Raw genomic sequence first — 17,193 nt, forward strand, 5'->3', positions numbered from 1 at the left:
TTCATTCGTTAGTCGAGTGCATATACTCTGTCAGGCACCATGCTGGTATATACAGAAATTATACAAATCCTCAAAGATCTCATAATCTACTGGAAGAGAGGCTGCATTCAGAAGCATGTTAGCATGTAGTAAGTGCCATATCCTATAACAGAGATAACTTTTACCTAATTTATGAATGTATCATACATTATTCATTTTAAAAAATTTAATCTCTGGTTTCAGCTTTTTAAACTTGGCCCAAATTTACTTGTTTTCCAGAGGTTAAACTTCTTTTCTGAACACATTTAATATTTTAAAACACTATTCTTAACTGGACAACAGAACTATAGAAAAAAAATAAAGTACTACTCAAGCAATATTTAATTTTTAAACATTTTTAATATACATTTTAATATTTAATAGATTTAATAAATATTTACTACACTGGTTTTAATATTTAAGACAATATTTTTTCTGTATTTCAATATTTCTATATTTCTATTTTCATATAAATTAGGTTGTTGGGGAGGATGTAGATTACTGGGAACTTTATGCCATGATGTAAGAGTATTATTTTGGAACAGCTACTTGGAAAACAGTCTGGAAGTAACAAGGAGTGCACTCTGAGTTATCAGTTCCACTGCTAGATATGTGTCCTAGAGAAACTTTTACACATGTACAAGGATATCCATGGCAAGATTCTTAAAAATAGCAAAAAGTTAGAAATCCCCTAAATGTCCCTTGACAGGAAAATGGACAAATCATAATCCATATAATGCAACACAATACAGCAATTAAAATGAATAAAATATAGGTATATTTACCAACATAGATAATCCTGAAAGCATACTGCAGAAGTAAGTGTGCAGTGTAATATCATTTATATAAAGTTTAAAAGGAGGACAAAGAAGAGTATACATTGTTCTGTACATTCCAGATGTATACAAAGAAGAGTATACATCTGATATGTTCAGATGTAAAAATTTGAGCAAATGCATGAGACAGATGAAAAAACAGAGCGATTATCTTTGAAGAGGAGGATAAATGAAATTGGGGAGGAACATATAGGGGGCTTCAACTGAATCTGAAAGATACAGGTATTATGATATAATAAATTTGGCTGTTCAGTAAATGAGCATTTATTTTTTGTAAGCTCAAAATATTTAGTAAAGTGTTTCTTTACAGTTTAAGAATTTCTTATTATGTGTAGGAATAGCTCTTTAACGTTGAAAATTTAGGAGACACTTCTGAGGTCCCACTAGATCTTGGCTTACCTTCAGTTGATACTCTTTGTTATTCTCTTAATTTCACCCTTCTGTTAAAATAGAGACTAGTTTGGGGTGTTAGTTCTACAAGATTAGAAACACCTGCTACTTGATCACCATTCTTTGACCAGTTTCCAAAATTTAAATGAAGTAACATGAAGTAAAAATTGCCAACTTATAGTATATAGTTCTTGTCATTGACTTTCTTTAGAAAGTTAAACTTCATTCATATTTTGTGATCAGTGTTGGGCTGCTGTAGTTATTATGTTTATGCTTATACTATTTATATTGCTAGTATAGCTTCTTAAATAACTCATAAGGCTTCATTTATCTTCATAGAGATTCTGATATATTATACAAAGGAGTTTTGAAATAATGACTCACTCTATTAAGTGGCAACATTTTAAAAAGTCATTTTTGAAAGATACCGTTTTATAATCTTAACTTTTCTCTCCCAGGCTTTCCTAGTGGTACATAATCTGTTTTAATGATTCAGGGTTGTCTTCCACGTAAACACTGATTTTGGTAGAGTAGCAGCTCTCAAAAGCTAGAGAGGACAATATAGGATTGTTTGCCCATCTTCCAGCTGGTCTCAAAACAAGACATTGAAATCTTCATCCTGTAAGCTGTTGTATTGTTTACATGGTAGTATGACTGCTTCTTATAATTTTTCTTTTTAGCTTATTGCATCTAGTGGTCTCTGGGCCAAGGCAACTATTTAGAATATTGTGTAAAATGAAAGTAAACAAACTTTGTGTACAAACATTATATTCATAAGCTTTATGTTTATAGTTGTGACATCTACTTTTGCTAAGTTTTTTAAAAAATAGTTTTTTATTCATTTTCTTCCAGATATTTGAGGGGTTGCAAATAAGTGAGATGTTATTGTTAGCCAAAATAAACTCTTTGAAGGAGACAGCAGTGGTCTGATTTATTTCAAGAATAAGCATATCAATTTATAAGGGTAGTAATATAACTCAAGACACTGCTAGGGAGAATGAGCTATTTTCCTCAGAAACTGTTTTTAGAAAAAAAAAAGTTTTAAAAGTATAATAAAATATGAATGAAAAATGTTTGTCAGGACTTTTCTTTGGCATTGGATACCTCATGAAGATTTCTATACATTTTTTAAGAGATGGGGGTCTTGCTATGTTGCCCAGGCTGGTCTTGAACTCTTAAGCTCAACAGATCTTCCCACCTCAGCCTCCCAAGTAACTGTATATACATCTTTTAAAAATTTCGTTATAAAAAATATTTAAGACCTTAAATAATTTCACGCTTCTGTTAAAATAGAGACTAGTTTGGGGTGTTAGTTCTACAAGATTAGAAACACCTGCTACTTGATCACCATTCTTTGACCAGTTTCCAAAATTTAAATGAAATAATTTGACCAGTTTCCAAAATTTAAAAAAAAATTTAAAAAGAAAAAGTTTAAAAAATACTACCGTCAAGTTTAAGAAACAAGCATTATCAAGTCAGGAGAAATCCTCTGTACATTCCTCCTTAATTATATCCAGTCCTGTACATCTTTAAACATACAGCCTTTTTTTAAAAAAAATTTTAATGAATCCAGCTATTAAAAATAAAAGTTAAAGTAGCTTTTTAGTTAAACAAACCTCTTCTTATTGTAATGAAATGAAATACCCCTAGGGCCATGAACACTATGTGTGTTATCTGTATTAGGAATTATTAAATTGTTATTTATAATAGCATTATTTCTTTAACATTTAGTTTCTGTGCCTTTGCATATGTCAACCTGGGTTATAATGAAGAATATTGTTGCTAAGAATGGATTTTCTGGATTATTTTCAGGTAAAAATAATTGCTTTAGTGAATCAGAGAATGAATGCTTTTTAAACCTATCACATTCTAAAACTAACTTATAGGAGGAAGTTATAAGTAACATGATACATTTATTTTCTCCTAAATGTCTTTGTTATAAGTTAAAATAAATGTTAAATAAAAGATTTACTGTCACTAAGATAAAAATTTCTCTATAATGTAATATGGATTGAAGTGAGGAGGTTGGGGGTGAGCAGTCTTACCTTTTCTACCAATTTATGTATTTAACATATTACTTTATTTGCTCATTATCAGAATAAAGCCAAATAAATTATATTTTTTAAAAAAGAAAAAATATTTGTTCTGATTATTCCTATTCTTTTTTCAGGCCTAATTCCTCGCTTAATTAAAATTGCTCCTGCTTGTGCCATTATGATCAGTACATATGAATTTGGAAAGGCTTTTTTCCAGAAACGAAATGTTCAAAGGCAGCAATACTAGTGATGCTGTTTCAACTTGAAATAACAACTATAGCCCAAAGAAGGTGGAGACTCTTAGGCAAGAATGTTTTTCACCATTATTTTCTTATAATGATTTTATGTCTTTCTTTCCTATAATTTAAATAAATAATTTCAGGTCTACCTCTTAATCGTAATTTTAAAATAAATTTTATCCTATTTATGCTGATATTGAAAAAGATATTCTAGAAGTCACAACCATTGAGCATTCTTGTAAAAATAAGAAAAATTGCTGAGCATTGAAAACAGTCTCTGAGAGTTTAATATTATGTTTCAGTGTAATGTAATCTTATTGAGAGTGTGTTGAATACACCAGAAATGTGTGCTGAATGATGTAGAGTCTAGAAGAAAAAAGCCTGTCTTGTGCACATTTAAATCATGTACATAGGTATTTCTGTATTTCAGTAGATAAAGCAGTCATTAAATAGCATTGTTCACATTTACCAAATATTGCCTGTTTCCATTAATTCAAATGCATTAGGTTCCCCCTTCCCCTCTCCCCACCTGCCCACCATGTTGCTGTATTAAGGCCTCACGTGTATTAAGATTTCTTTGATCAAAATTGTGGCTGTTTTCTTTATGAACCATAATATCATTTGTGTGATGTATATTCTGTCATTTTTGATAACTAAATGTCTGTATTTCTACTATTCCTGTAAGGGAGATTCTTACTGATAGTAGCAGATTTTCACTTCAGTCCAACTTGGGTGTTCAGTGGAAAACCATATAGGATTTAGACTGGTAAAAATAGTTTGCACACAGGAATAGCCTCTGATTTTTAGCCATCTTGTAATCCAAGTATCATTGTTCTTGGAATTCTCTAGGTCATTTTTATTGCCTTGTTCTAACAAGTTAGAGATTATTGCTACAATAATAGTTACAAAATATTTCTAAAATGCCCTTTTATTTTATATTTAGGATGGTAGAGGCTAAACAAGAAGCTGTTTCCTTGAAGACACTGCTTTCAGTCACTGTACATATCTAAATAATTTAGCTTATGATTGTATGTAGGAATGAATTAAGAAAGAATATGACAGCAGGAAAAGAAATGGTATTCATTTTTTTATACTTTAGTTTTGTTTTCTTAGGATTTATATCCTGTTTTTTAAAAACACTTTATTGCAGTCTTTATTTTAGGAATGTTTGAAGCATTTTTTTCTCCCATAAAATAAATAGATTTAGATGACAAGTCTTCTTTAGTGCTGGTTGAGGAATTAATTGATTTTGTACTATAGTAGGAAAGTGTTTGTATGTTTCACCAGAAATAAAGTATATAGGGTTTGTATGTAATCTGATGTTATTATTTTATCCTATCTTGATTTACCTTAAATTTGCAACATAGCCCTATAAATATTCATGACTTTATTTCATTAAAATGTTTTATGTCTTCTTAAAATCATCACTGTGCTTCTGAATATTTTTATATAAAATCATTATATAATGTACTGTGATATATATATATATGAAAGTTTATCTTGAACAGTGCTCTTTAACAACATTAAATTTATCTTAGTTTTGCTATGCTTATGGATAATTCATAGAAAAAAGCAGATAAACTTAATACTGTATGTTTAATATCACCTATGAGAAATGTTTCCATGTCTCCTATCCCTCACTGCACTTGAGAAAAATTCTTATTTATGAATAAAGTAAGGTAAGTATATCTAATTGCCTAGTAGTTTTTCTAACACATATTACGTGCAGTGTATCTGGATGAAAAGAAGGCTGAATTGAAGCTTTCTTTATACTTAAGAGGTAAAGAAACATTAATACTTTTAAAATATATTAGCAACCAAAAACGGTTCAGCATTTTGTCATAATAATAACTTATTTTTTTATAAAAATAGTACCTAGAAAAATCCAGTCCATGGAATAGCTAAATTTTTTAAATTGTAATTTGCTCCCAGAGTTCTGTCTGATAAAATAATTGAACTATAATTGGCTGATGAGTATTTCCAGGTTTTACTTCATGCTTTTACTTATACTTGATTATATTTTTACATATACTTGATTAGTATACAAATTTAACTCTCAGCCGTATGGGCTTTCCAGACTTTTGAATACATGTGTTGCAGGAATTGCAGTATTTGCAAACGTGATCTACAACGGTGTTCTTGGTGATGTGATGTTTCTTTTTATTCTATTACATTTTCTAACATAAACATTTAATTGCTTAAACTTAAAACTTTAAAGAAGGAACATCTTTAATTTTAAATATTCAGTGGTTGCAACCTTTAATGTAGTACATGTTTGACTTTTTTAAAAAGGTAAATTTTCTAGGAAAACTATTCACTATGCTTATTTAACTGCATATGATTTTTAAATTTTTCTCTCTTGGAACAACACGTACTGGGGTCTATCAAAGGGTGGAGAATGGGATGAGGGAGAGGATCAGGAAAGATACCTAATGAGTACTAGCTTAATACCTGGGTGATGAAATAATCTGTACAATAAATGACACAAGTTTACCTATATACAAACCTGCACATGTACCCCTGAACTTAAAAATAAATTCCTCCCTCTTTTGTCTTGGGCACAAGTTTTTGGGATGTGGAAAAGTTTATTGTATCCCTTATGAATTTTCTTCTAAGATGAACTTTTTTTTAAATAAAAAAGATTGCTGCTTTTATATTTTAATCTGTCAGCATTGGTACATTGTATGTAGTAAGCAGTATAAAAAAAGCACTGGAGATAAGACATTTCAGATGTTGTTACTGGCCACAGGAGGCTTCAGAGCTATGATGGATAGAAGCATGCAAAGGGAGTCATGGGAAATATGGGGAGTGGTTTACTCAGCCTGGGTCAGAGAAGGGGAGTGGTCAGGAACCCTAAGAGCTCGACTGATAGGCAATCCAATTATGAAACATGCAGGGAAGTGGGAGTCCCAGTAAGGCAGTGGAATTTAGTCCATGTGGCTTGAGCAAAGTGTATAAATGGGAACATGGTACGAGATCAGATTTGAGATGTAGTCACGGGCCTTATGCACTAAAGGAGGAGCAAGAAAGCCATGGGAAACCTAGGAAAGACTTTTTTGCCCACTTGTAACAGTTAGTTAGACTTGGGCTTTGGAAAGATAACTAGCAGTATTGAAAATGGGACTTTTATGATAAGATGATCTGTGTTAAAATCTGAAAGTTTTGGTTTGTATTAAAATATACTTTTTAAATGTGCCATGAAAAAGAGGTCATTTTATCTTCCCTTTCCTATCAATCAATCAGTTAAAATGACAAACGCTAAAACTAAATTGAAGGTGCTCTGCTTTCAGAAGAGCAGAATGAACCGCTTAAAAAAATCTTTTAAGGCCCTGAGGTTCAAAGCAGTCTTGTGACACCTCAGCGGTAATCCAATATGTTAGTTGAGCAAAATCTGGACATTTCATCTAACGATAGGAACTTTAACAAAGCAGTTTTCTAAGTGGTAAATTTGGGACATATTTATAACCACTTAAGAGCTGTATGTGAATCTAATAAAATGGTGATATACTTTGTCTGCCAATCATAATTAGTAGTAACCTACATTTGGCATTTATCTCTTTAGAACTTTTTTATATATGAGTTCACTTAATGCTGACTTCATCCTGATGCCATGTCATAGGTGCCAAGAAGATAGTGATGATTCTTACAGGTGAGAAGACAAACAACATGACTATTTTATAATTAAATCAGTAACACTACCAGAACCACTACTAAACTGTGCTGGTTCAATAGATGCTGTGTAATCTAAAACATATCATTTTAAAAATAGGATAATTTATGTGAGTTGAAATAAGGATTTCTTCCATCCCATTTTCATGTTTGTTGTTAGTATTTTAGGTGTGAAATAATATATATTTACCACATTTGCTGAAACAAAAGTTCAGTATACAAGTTAAATCAGGTAACTTCGTCAAGCAAAATAAGACCACCAATGCATAGTACAAAATTTTTAATATACATGCAACTAGTACGCATCGAGGCAACAGACTACACATGGAAATATTGGCATATAATTCAGCATTCTTTTCGGGGCAAGGAGGAGGGTGGACAATAAACACTACCACCTAAAATTAAAAGATTGAGACATACATTGTTTCCTCATGCAAACGGTAACAAACTTCCTTTAGTGTGATATGAACTCTGTAGAAACCTGATTTCATAACAGCAGATGAATTTTATAACAAGAGCTCCAAGAAAGGAGGAAAAGTTGTCATGATCCTCAGATGTAATGTTTAAATCTGCATTTAGCAGCATGTTAAGATGCACAAATTATACATTAGACAAATCTGAAAAATTTTACAATTATGGAATCTTGAATTTCCTTCTACATTATAAAAATGTATGGAAAAAAGTTAAGCCATTTTTTAATTACTAAAGAATAAATATCAGTTGAGAGTGGACCATGAATGATAAAGCATTTAAACATACTGATTGATAGTTCATAGGAAAGCAGCAGTAGTGCTCAAGTCCAGCCTAAAATTTTCAAATTTCTCCTTATCCATTTCCTCACTCCCTTCTCCCAGAGTTTCCATTGTTCTCATAATATACCTTCTTTCCATCCCCCATGCTGATGAAAAACTGCTTTGGATACTTAATTCACAATCAGATATACAGAATTGAGAAATTGAGAACAGAAATGTATCATTTCTCAAGAATATTAGCATTTCTACAAGTATTGAAGCCTTAAGCTAAAGGAATAAAGCTCTGAATATGTTCTGGCACATCTAAGATAACTTATTTTAAGGGCTTCCAGGCCTTTGTCCCTGAAGCAACACTGTTTGACTGTCTTATATATAAGACTTGCCTTGTTACTATTTATTATCTTAAATTCCAAATTATGAGACTAAGCCCCTAAATATTGCAGAAAACCACCACACTCCTACATTTCTAATACAAAATATGAATGTCGTAAGCTCAGCTCTTCTTGACTCTTCTTAATAACAACAATAAACAAAAATACCATATGAAGTCCCCAATAAGTACTGTAGCCTCTTCATGTAAACAATGTATAAAATTTCTTTGGCACAGCTAATCATGTTTTCCTCATATTACTACAGAAAATACATGACATATATTTTCAGCATGGTGGAATTTTTAGGGATTAATATAGCTGTTTCAAAAGTTTCAAAAAAAAAAAAACAGATTACAACTTTTTAAAAAAGGTAATTTTACCCATAGAAGTGTGGGGATTTTCTTTAACATTAAAATGTTTTAAAATGAGATTATGGTGTGATTAATGATAGAGGCCATATCATTGTTGCACACCCAGGGGAAAAAACCATCAATGAATATTAGACATACATTAAGTATGATAACCACTCTACTGATCCTTGTTTAAAAGCTTCTCAAATCCTTAACTAAGCTTGAACTCTTTCCTGACAAAACACTTTTTCAACATTTGTTCTAGATTATGAAATTTTTCTAGGTTTTGAGGCCTACTTGACTATATTTTTAAATTGATAGTCTTTTAAGAAAATCTTGGAAAACAGAATATATTCATTTTACTAAAATGGCACAAAATACTGTAAAATATTTTTCTTACAGCACTAACAAATTAAGTCAATAACTACCAAAACAGACACATTCCTATGGAATTTATAAAATGTTAAGTGGAATGTTGAGTTGATACCAAATTATAACTATTAAAGAAAACTGAATAAGCCATTATGAGAATGCAGCTGGGAACCTTCCCCTGATATTAAAAGCAAGGCATGTAAAGCATAGAACTCAGGGGAAAATTAATGAAAAAATGAAATTAACAGTTTTTTTTAAGTATGAAAAAGTGAAAAAATACTTAGCTTAAGTCTCTGGAATAAAACCCTAAACTCAGTCTCTGGCCACTAAGGTATATTTAAATATATAAAAATCAGCTGAACAATAAATATGTACAATTTGCTATGAACTATTTGGTGGATCTTTGAAAGTTTTTTTTTTTTAAATCCTATTCCTTTTTGAACTTCCTCAATGACAAATATAAGAATTTTTAAAATGAAAAATGACAGGATCATTCTGTATTTCACTCAGAATCTTACCTGGAGTGGATTCTCTCTAAGGCAACAGAATTTCAGACATGTACCAGAACAATATAAAATTTCAAAGGTCTTCCCAGCAGTCAAATATAGGTAAATTAAACGTTTACAACATAAAAACTTTTGGCTTTTACATAAAAATTTTCAGGATGGAGTTAGGCCTGGACTTGTCATCTCTGTTTTAGGACTTGCAAGGTAGTCATTAGATTTTAAACTTGTTAGAGACTTGTAACTTGCCACTGATGTTAGAGATCCACAGAGGCCAAGTAACGAGGGAGTATCTTCTTTACCTGAAAATTAGAATTAAATAGCAAATAACTAAATGCCCTTCAGGAATGATACAAATAAGATCCTAAAATCATTAGAAACTTGCATAGCTTACAAGATATTGCAAATATACATAATTATTAAAAACATGTTTGCTCTTTTGGTGATTTCAACATCACCCTTAAAAAACATTACAAAAGATTATTTGTGCTGCTCATAGAAGTTCTAGATATGGAAGTTTGAGATACCATGTTTAAAGCAAAAATAAAATACGTACCTTTTTGGAGAACATGGTCATGTCTAGTTAGTAAAGGATAATAAAAATCTAAACTAAATTTAACAGTTAACAGTCCCCAGGCCACAGAAATAACCAGGAAATCCATATTTTGTTCAGCAGTACATTAAAAGAAGGTCGAAGCCAGTTGGGAGGTAAAGTGAACTCAATAGGAAGGCTTGATTTTGGGAGACTATTCATTTATTAAACACTTACTCGGGATCTACTATGCATCAAGAACCTAATGTTAAGTGTTGAACTTCAGTAGACCCATGAAGGAGGAATGAGTATGCCTGTTTCCATGGCTGAGGTAAAACAAGTTCTTTCCAAAACTGGGTAAGTTTCAACATCCAGTGTGCTATAACTGGCAGTGTGGCTGGTCTGGGGCTATGAAAGGCTAAGGTCTCTGAAAAATTGGAAGGTTTCCAAAGAAGATGGAAAACTTAGGCTTTACACTGTTATAGAAGTTAAGCTGAGCCAAATACCAGATGTTTCTGAATATTACATATTGTTTTAAACAGCCTCTGTGAAGTGTTCCCATAGTCCTTTGTCCTTATCCCACCTTGTCATATTGTATGATAATTGTGGGGCTACTCCTACCTTTATTAGACTGTAAACTCTATGAGAAAGGATATGGACTTTGTGGTGTTCATTATATTCCCAGTGCCTAGGACACAGTAGATGTTCATCAAATACCTACATAATGAATGATGATTCAGTGGAACGGCATTTGGACTCAAGATAGCTCCTGTATTCTTTTTAAATGTATGACCATGGGCAAGGCATCTTCTCTGAGCCTGTTTCTTTTCTTAGAAATATGAACAGATACCAGAAGATGACAGACTAGGCTACTTAACTTCACAGTACTTTTTTGACCAGTAAAATACAGGAACATAAAATGGCATTAGAAAAAGATATGGAACAGTAGTTGTTATATTCATATTTAAATTGTTTATCATATTATGTAGTATCAAAAGGTCTGTATGTTTAAGTATCCTTTTTATGTTTAAGCTTAGAGAATCATTTCAGGCCAAAATCAGCTCTCCGGAGTTTTTGCTAAAAGCCCCAGGGACTCAACTGCTTTGGATAGTTTCTTCAAATTTCTACTTCATTACTGACACTGAATCTTTTTTTAAAATGTACTGCTGATTGCTGGCAAGATGGCTGAATAGGAACAGCTCCAGTGTGCAGCTCCCAGCAAGAGCAACGCAGACGGCAGGTGATCTCCATATTTCCAACTGAAGTACCTGGTTCATCTCATTGGGACTCGTTAGACAGTAGGTGCAGCCCAAGGAGGGCAAGCAGAAGCAGGGTGGGGCATTGCTTCACCTGGGAAGCGCAAGGGGTCGGGGAACTCCCTTGCCTCACCAAGGGAAGCCATTAGGGACTGTTCCTGGTACTCTGGCCCAGATACTACACTCTTGCCACAGTCACAATCAGTAGACCAGGAGATTCCCTCCAGTGCCTACAACACCAGGGCCCCAGGTTTCCAGAACAAAATTGGGCAGCCATTTGGGTAGACACTGAGCTAGCCACAGGCAGCAGTTTTCTTTTTTCCCCCATACCCCAGTGGTGCCTGGAACACCATCAGCAAGACAGAACCATACACTCCCCTGCAAAAAGGGGCTGAAGCCGGGGAGCAAAGTCAACTGGCTCAGCAAGTCCCACCCCGATGAAGACCAGTGAGCTAAGATCCACTGGCTTGAAATTCTTGCAGCCACTACAGCAGTCTGAGCTTGACCTGGGATGTTCAAGCTCAGTGCAGGGAGAGGCATCTGCCATTGCTGAGGGTTCAGTAGGCGGTTTTAACCTTGCCTGTGCAAAGTCACCAGGAAATCTGAACCAGGTGAAGCCCACTGCAGCTTAGCAAGGCCTCTGCAGGCAGACTGTGTCACTAGACTTCCTCCTTGCCAGGCAGGGCATCTCTGAAAAAAGGCAGCAGACCATCAGAGACTCATAAAGCCCCCACCTTCTTGGGACAGAGAACCTGGGAAAAGGAGCAGTGGTGGGCACAGCTTCAGTAGACTTAAATGTCCCTGCCTGGTAGCTCTGAAGAGAGCAGTAGATTTCCCAGAACAGCGTTTGAGCTCTGATAAAAGACTGCCTCCTCAAGTGGCTCCCTGAACCCCGTGTATCCTGACTGGGAGACACCTCCCAGCATGGGCTGACACCTCACACAGGAGAACTCTGGCTGGCATGTGGTGGGTACCCTGGGACGTAACAGGCAACAATCTGTGCTGTTCTTCAGTCCCTGCTGGTTATTCCCAGGCTAGCAGGGTCTGGAGTAGACCTCCACAAACTCCAGCAGAAGTTCAGCAGAGGGGCCTGTTAGAAGGAAAACTAACAAATGGAGTTTCAACATCAACAGAAGGGACGTCCATTCAGAGACCCCATCAAATCGTCAGCAACTTCAAAGACCAAAGGTAGATAAATCCATGAAGATGGGAAGAAGCCAGCACAAAAAGGCTGAAATTCCAAAAATCAGAATGCCTCTTATTGTCCAAGGAATCACAACTCTTCAGCAGCAAGGGAACAAAACCTGACACAGAATGAGTTTGATGAATTGACAGAAGCAGGTTTCAGAACGTGGGTAATAACAAACTTCTCTAAGCTAAAGGAGCATGTTCTAACCCAATGCAAGGAAGCTAAGAACCTTGAAAAAAAGGTTAGAGAAATGCTAACTAGAATAACCATTGTAGAGAAGAACATAAACGACCTGATGAAGCTGAAAGACACAGCCAGAGAACTTCATGAAGCATACACAAGTTTCAATAGCGAAATCGATCAAGTGGAAGAAAGGCTATCAGAGATTGAAGATCAACTCATTGAAATAAAGTGAGAAGACAAAATTACAGAAAAATGAAAAAAAATAAACAAAGCCTCCAAGAAATATGGATTATTTGAAAAGACCAAATCCATGTTTGATCGGTGTACCTGAAAGTGATAGGGAGAATGAAACCAAGTTTGAAAATATCCAGGTAAACTTCTCCAACCTAGAAAGTCAGGCCAACATTCAAATTAAGGAAATACAGAGAACAGCACCAAGATAATCCTCAAGAAGAGCAACCCCAGGCACATAATTGTAAGATTTACCAGGTTTGAAATGAAGGAAAAATGTTAAAGGCAGCCAGAGAGAAAGGGCGGGTTACCCACAAAGGGAATCCCATCAGACTATCAGCAGATCTCTTGACAGAAACTATACAAGCCAGAAGAAAGTGGGGGCCAATATTCAACATCTTTAAAGAAAAGGATTTTAAACCCAGGATTTCATATCCAGCCAAACTAAACTTCATAAGCAAAGGAGAAATAAAGTCCTGTATGGACAAGCAACTGCTGAGAGATTTTGTCACCATCAGGCCTGCATTACAAGAGCTCCAGAAGGAAGCACTACACATGGAAAGGAACAGCCAGTACCAGACACTTCAAAAACATACCAAATTGTAAAGACCATCAATGCTACGAAGAAACTGCATCAACTAACAGGAAAAACAACCAACTAGCATCATAAAGGCAGGATCAGATTCACACATAACAATATTAACATTAAATGTAAATGGGCTAATGCCCCAGTAAAAAGACACAGATGGGCAAACTGGATAGGGTCAAGACCAATCGGTGTGCTGTATTCAGGAGACCCATCTCACATACAAAGACACACATAGGCTCAAAATAAAGCAATGGAGAAAAATTTACCAAGAAAAAAAAAAATGGGTTGCAATCCTAGTCTCTGATAAAACAGACTTTAAACCAGCAAAGATCAAAAGAGACAAGGAAGGGCATTATATAATGGTAAAGGGATCAATGTAACAAGAAGCACTAACCTAATATATATATGCACCCAATACAGGAGCACCCAGTTACATAAAGCAAGTTCCTGACCTGCAAAGAGACTTAGACTCCCACACAATAATAGTGGGAAAATTTAACACTCCACTGTCAGTATTAGACAGATCTACTCCTAGGCAATTTGAAATTTGCTTATTTAATGTCTGCTATTTATGCTGAAAACTTGGGTACTGTGTAGTTTTATTTGTTCTTGTATCTTTATTATATTTTTATAGGATATGTTGATTCAAATTTGCATCACTGTTGTTACCTCAGCTTTCCAAAATAACTATTTTTTTAACCAATTTGAGAATTCTAGGAATCTTACTAACTCATCATGAGAACATGTTTCCTTCCTGATCACTGGTTTTTGTAGTCTATTATGTTTATTCATGCAGCCCCTTTCTTGCTAGGGGGCAGTTAGCTGATTGTTGGTTAATTTTTACTCATTTTGTTAAACAATTGGGTATGGAAACTCTGTAAGTAACTTTTAATCTATTAAACATTGGATTGTTGAAGACAATACAGTTGTTTTTATAATGTCAGAATGTTCATTATTACTCTTGTTCTCTTGATATCAAAATATCTATAATTATATATGAGAGTAAAATCCTAAATGTCTTTTAGATGAAGAATCATCATAAATTCATTCACAGTATAAATTAGTTTTTAAAATATACATATTCTAGATTATGACAGTGAATCCAAGTTACTACTGGATTTATCAAAACATTTACTAAAATATTAAAATAGACTAAGGCCCCTTTGAGAACATTTCCAACTTAAAGAAAGCAGAAAATTCAGTTCAACACAATATTTACAGTGCCTGCACCTTCTGGATAACTGAATTTCTACTTTATTCCTCACATCTTATGACACTCATTCATTATATGGTCACTCTATCAATAAATGTTTAATATGTTGTTTATTATGTGTCAGACTCTAGTCATACACTGGTGAAAATGATGGGTAAGATTGTTAACACTCATGAACCTTACATTTCAGAGGGGGTTTACAGACAAGAATCATAATAAAATGCATGGCCATATGATAGAGCATGCCTGGGATGGGTTGGGGGGCAGAGACAGAGATAGGGATGGGGGTGGCTGTTTACGGTATGGCAGTGAAAGCTTCTTTAGAAAGATGACATTTGAAGAGAGTCTATCAAGCAGAGGCTTAAGAAAGAAGGAAAATGCAAGTGCAAAGAGAGTCAAGATAGGAACTAACCTGAAGAAACAGCTAGGAGGTGTTTGCTATGGTACACAGAACAAGGAAAAGAATGGTATGAAATGAGGCAGACACTGGCAAGAACAAGATCATGTAGGAGGCTAGGAAAAGCAGTTTAGATCTTACTGTAATTGCCATTGAAAGACATTGGAGAGTTTTAAACAGGCTTATAATATTTTCTGATTTAAGAGTTTAAAGGTCACTTATTACTATGTGGAGAATGGACTGTGAGGGGGCAAGGAGCTTGCTCCAAGTGGCAGAGACTAAGGCTGTAGTAATGGAGAAGATGAGGAGTCAATATATATAGCATGTTTTGTATGGGAACTGACAGGACTTGTTTATAAATTGACTGTAATTGTAAGAAAGAGTAGAATCTAGGATAATGGCTATAGTGCCAATATTTATTGCAAGAGAGAAGGCCGGGCAAAAATTAGAGGCTTAAGGGAATGCAAGTTCCCCTGGGGTAGGGGATTATCTTTCTTCCCCTAGCTCTCACATACACCTGAAGTGGTAAACTGGGAGAAAAGAAAGAAAGATAAAACATTGAGAATCAGATCATACCAGTGATACTCATCCAATCCAAAGTGCTGGAGTAACAGCTTTGATGGAGAGAAAGAAAAGAGCTGTGAACCTATGACAGAGAGAAAGAAAAGAGCTTTGAATAAATAACTAAGTTTAAAACAAATAGGTTGAGTCTTAGAAACTGCACCCAATATGGGAGCACCCAGATTCATAAAGAAGTTCTTGGAGACCTACAAAGACACTTAGACTTCCAACAATAATGGAGGGAGACTTTAACACCGCACTGTCAGTATTAGACAGATCGATGAGGCAGAAAATTAACAAGATATTCAGGACTTGAACTCATATCTGGACCAAGCGGAACTAATAGACATATATAGAACTCCCCATCCCAAATCCACAGAATATCCATTCTTCTCAGCACTGCATCACACTTATTCTAAAATTGACCACATAATTGGAAGTAAAACACTCCTCAGCAAATGCAAAAGAACGGAAATCATAAGAAACAGTCTCTCAGACCACAGTGCAATCCAATTAGAACTCAGGATTAAGAAACTCACTCAGAACTGCACAACTTCATAGAAACTGAACAACCTGTTCCTGAATGACTACTGGATAAAAATAATGAAATGAAGGCAGAAATAAAGATGTTCTTAGAAACCAGTAAGAACGAAGACACAACGTACCAGAATCTCTGGGACACATTTAAAGCAGTGAGTAGAGGGAAATTTATAGCACTAAGTGCCCACAAGTAAAAGGAGGAAAGATCTAAAACTGACACCCTAACATCACGATTAAAAGAATAGAGGAGCAAGAACAAATAAATTCAAAAGCCAGCAGAAGACAAGAAATAACTAAAATCAGAGTAGAATGGTAGGAGATAGACACAAAAAACCCTTCAAAAAAATCAAGGAATCTAGGAGCTGTTTTTTTGAAAAGATCAACAAAATAGATAGACCGCTAGCCAGACTACTAAGAAAAGACAGAAGAATCAAATAGATGTAATAAAAAATTATAAAGGGGATATCACCACCAATCCCACAGAAAAATTACCATCACAGAATACTATAAACACCTCTATGCAAATAAACCACAAGATATAGAAAAAATGGATAAATTCCTGGACACTTACACCTTCCCAAGATTAAACCAGGAAGAAGTCGAATCCCTGAATAGACCAATAACAAGGTCTGAAATTGAGGCAGCAATTAATAGCCTACCAACCAAAAAAAGTCCAGGGCCAGACAATTTCACAGCTGAATTCTACCAGAGGTATAAAAGGAGCTGGTACCATTCCTTCTGAAACTATTCCGAACAATAGAAAAAGAGGGAATCCTCCCTAACTCATTTTTTGAGACCAACATCATCCTGATACCAAAACCTGGCAGAGACACAACTAAAAAAAGAAAATTTCAGGCCAGTATCCACGATGAACATTGATGCAAAAATCCTCAATAAAATACCGGCAAACCAAATCCAACAGCACATCAAAAAAGTTATCCATCAGGATCAAGTCACCTTCAAGGG

General features: G+C 34.6%; 2 protein-coding genes across 9 annotated transcripts in view; one reads left to right on the forward strand and one right to left on the reverse strand.

Moving 5' to 3' along the window:
- SLC25A40 (solute carrier family 25 member 40) overlaps positions 1-4,943 on the forward strand; it is a 53,980-nt gene extending 49,037 nt beyond the window's left edge. For 2 of the 3 annotated variants that reach the window (XM_064380430.1, XM_021674229.2), the window contains 2 exons: positions 2,976-3,056; positions 3,415-4,943. In XM_064380430.1, the coding sequence (XP_064236500.1) occupies positions 2,976-3,056; positions 3,415-3,527 (194 nt within the window). In that variant the 3' untranslated portion in view covers positions 3,528-4,943. The remainder of the gene's footprint in view (positions 1-2,975; positions 3,057-3,414) is intronic. The other variant, XM_021674231.2, reaches the window with a different exon arrangement.
- A 2,510-nt stretch (positions 4,944-7,453) lies between these two features.
- Positions 7,454-17,193, reverse strand: part of RUNDC3B (RUN domain containing 3B) — a 179,519-nt gene continuing 169,779 nt past the window's right edge. For all 6 annotated transcript variants that reach the window (XM_012450868.3, XM_012450866.3, XM_012450865.3 and 3 more), the window contains one exon: positions 7,454-9,838. In XM_012450868.3, the coding sequence (XP_012306291.2) occupies positions 9,693-9,838 (146 nt within the window). In that variant the 3' untranslated portion in view covers positions 7,454-9,692. The remainder of the gene's footprint in view (positions 9,839-17,193) is intronic.

This window comes from Aotus nancymaae, unplaced genomic scaffold (genome assembly GCF_030222135.1).
Source record: "Aotus nancymaae isolate 86718 unplaced genomic scaffold, 86718_ANA_hifiasm-v0.15.2.pri h1tg000025l, whole genome shotgun sequence".
NCBI classification, from domain to species: Eukaryota; Metazoa; Chordata; class Mammalia; order Primates; family Aotidae; genus Aotus; species Aotus nancymaae.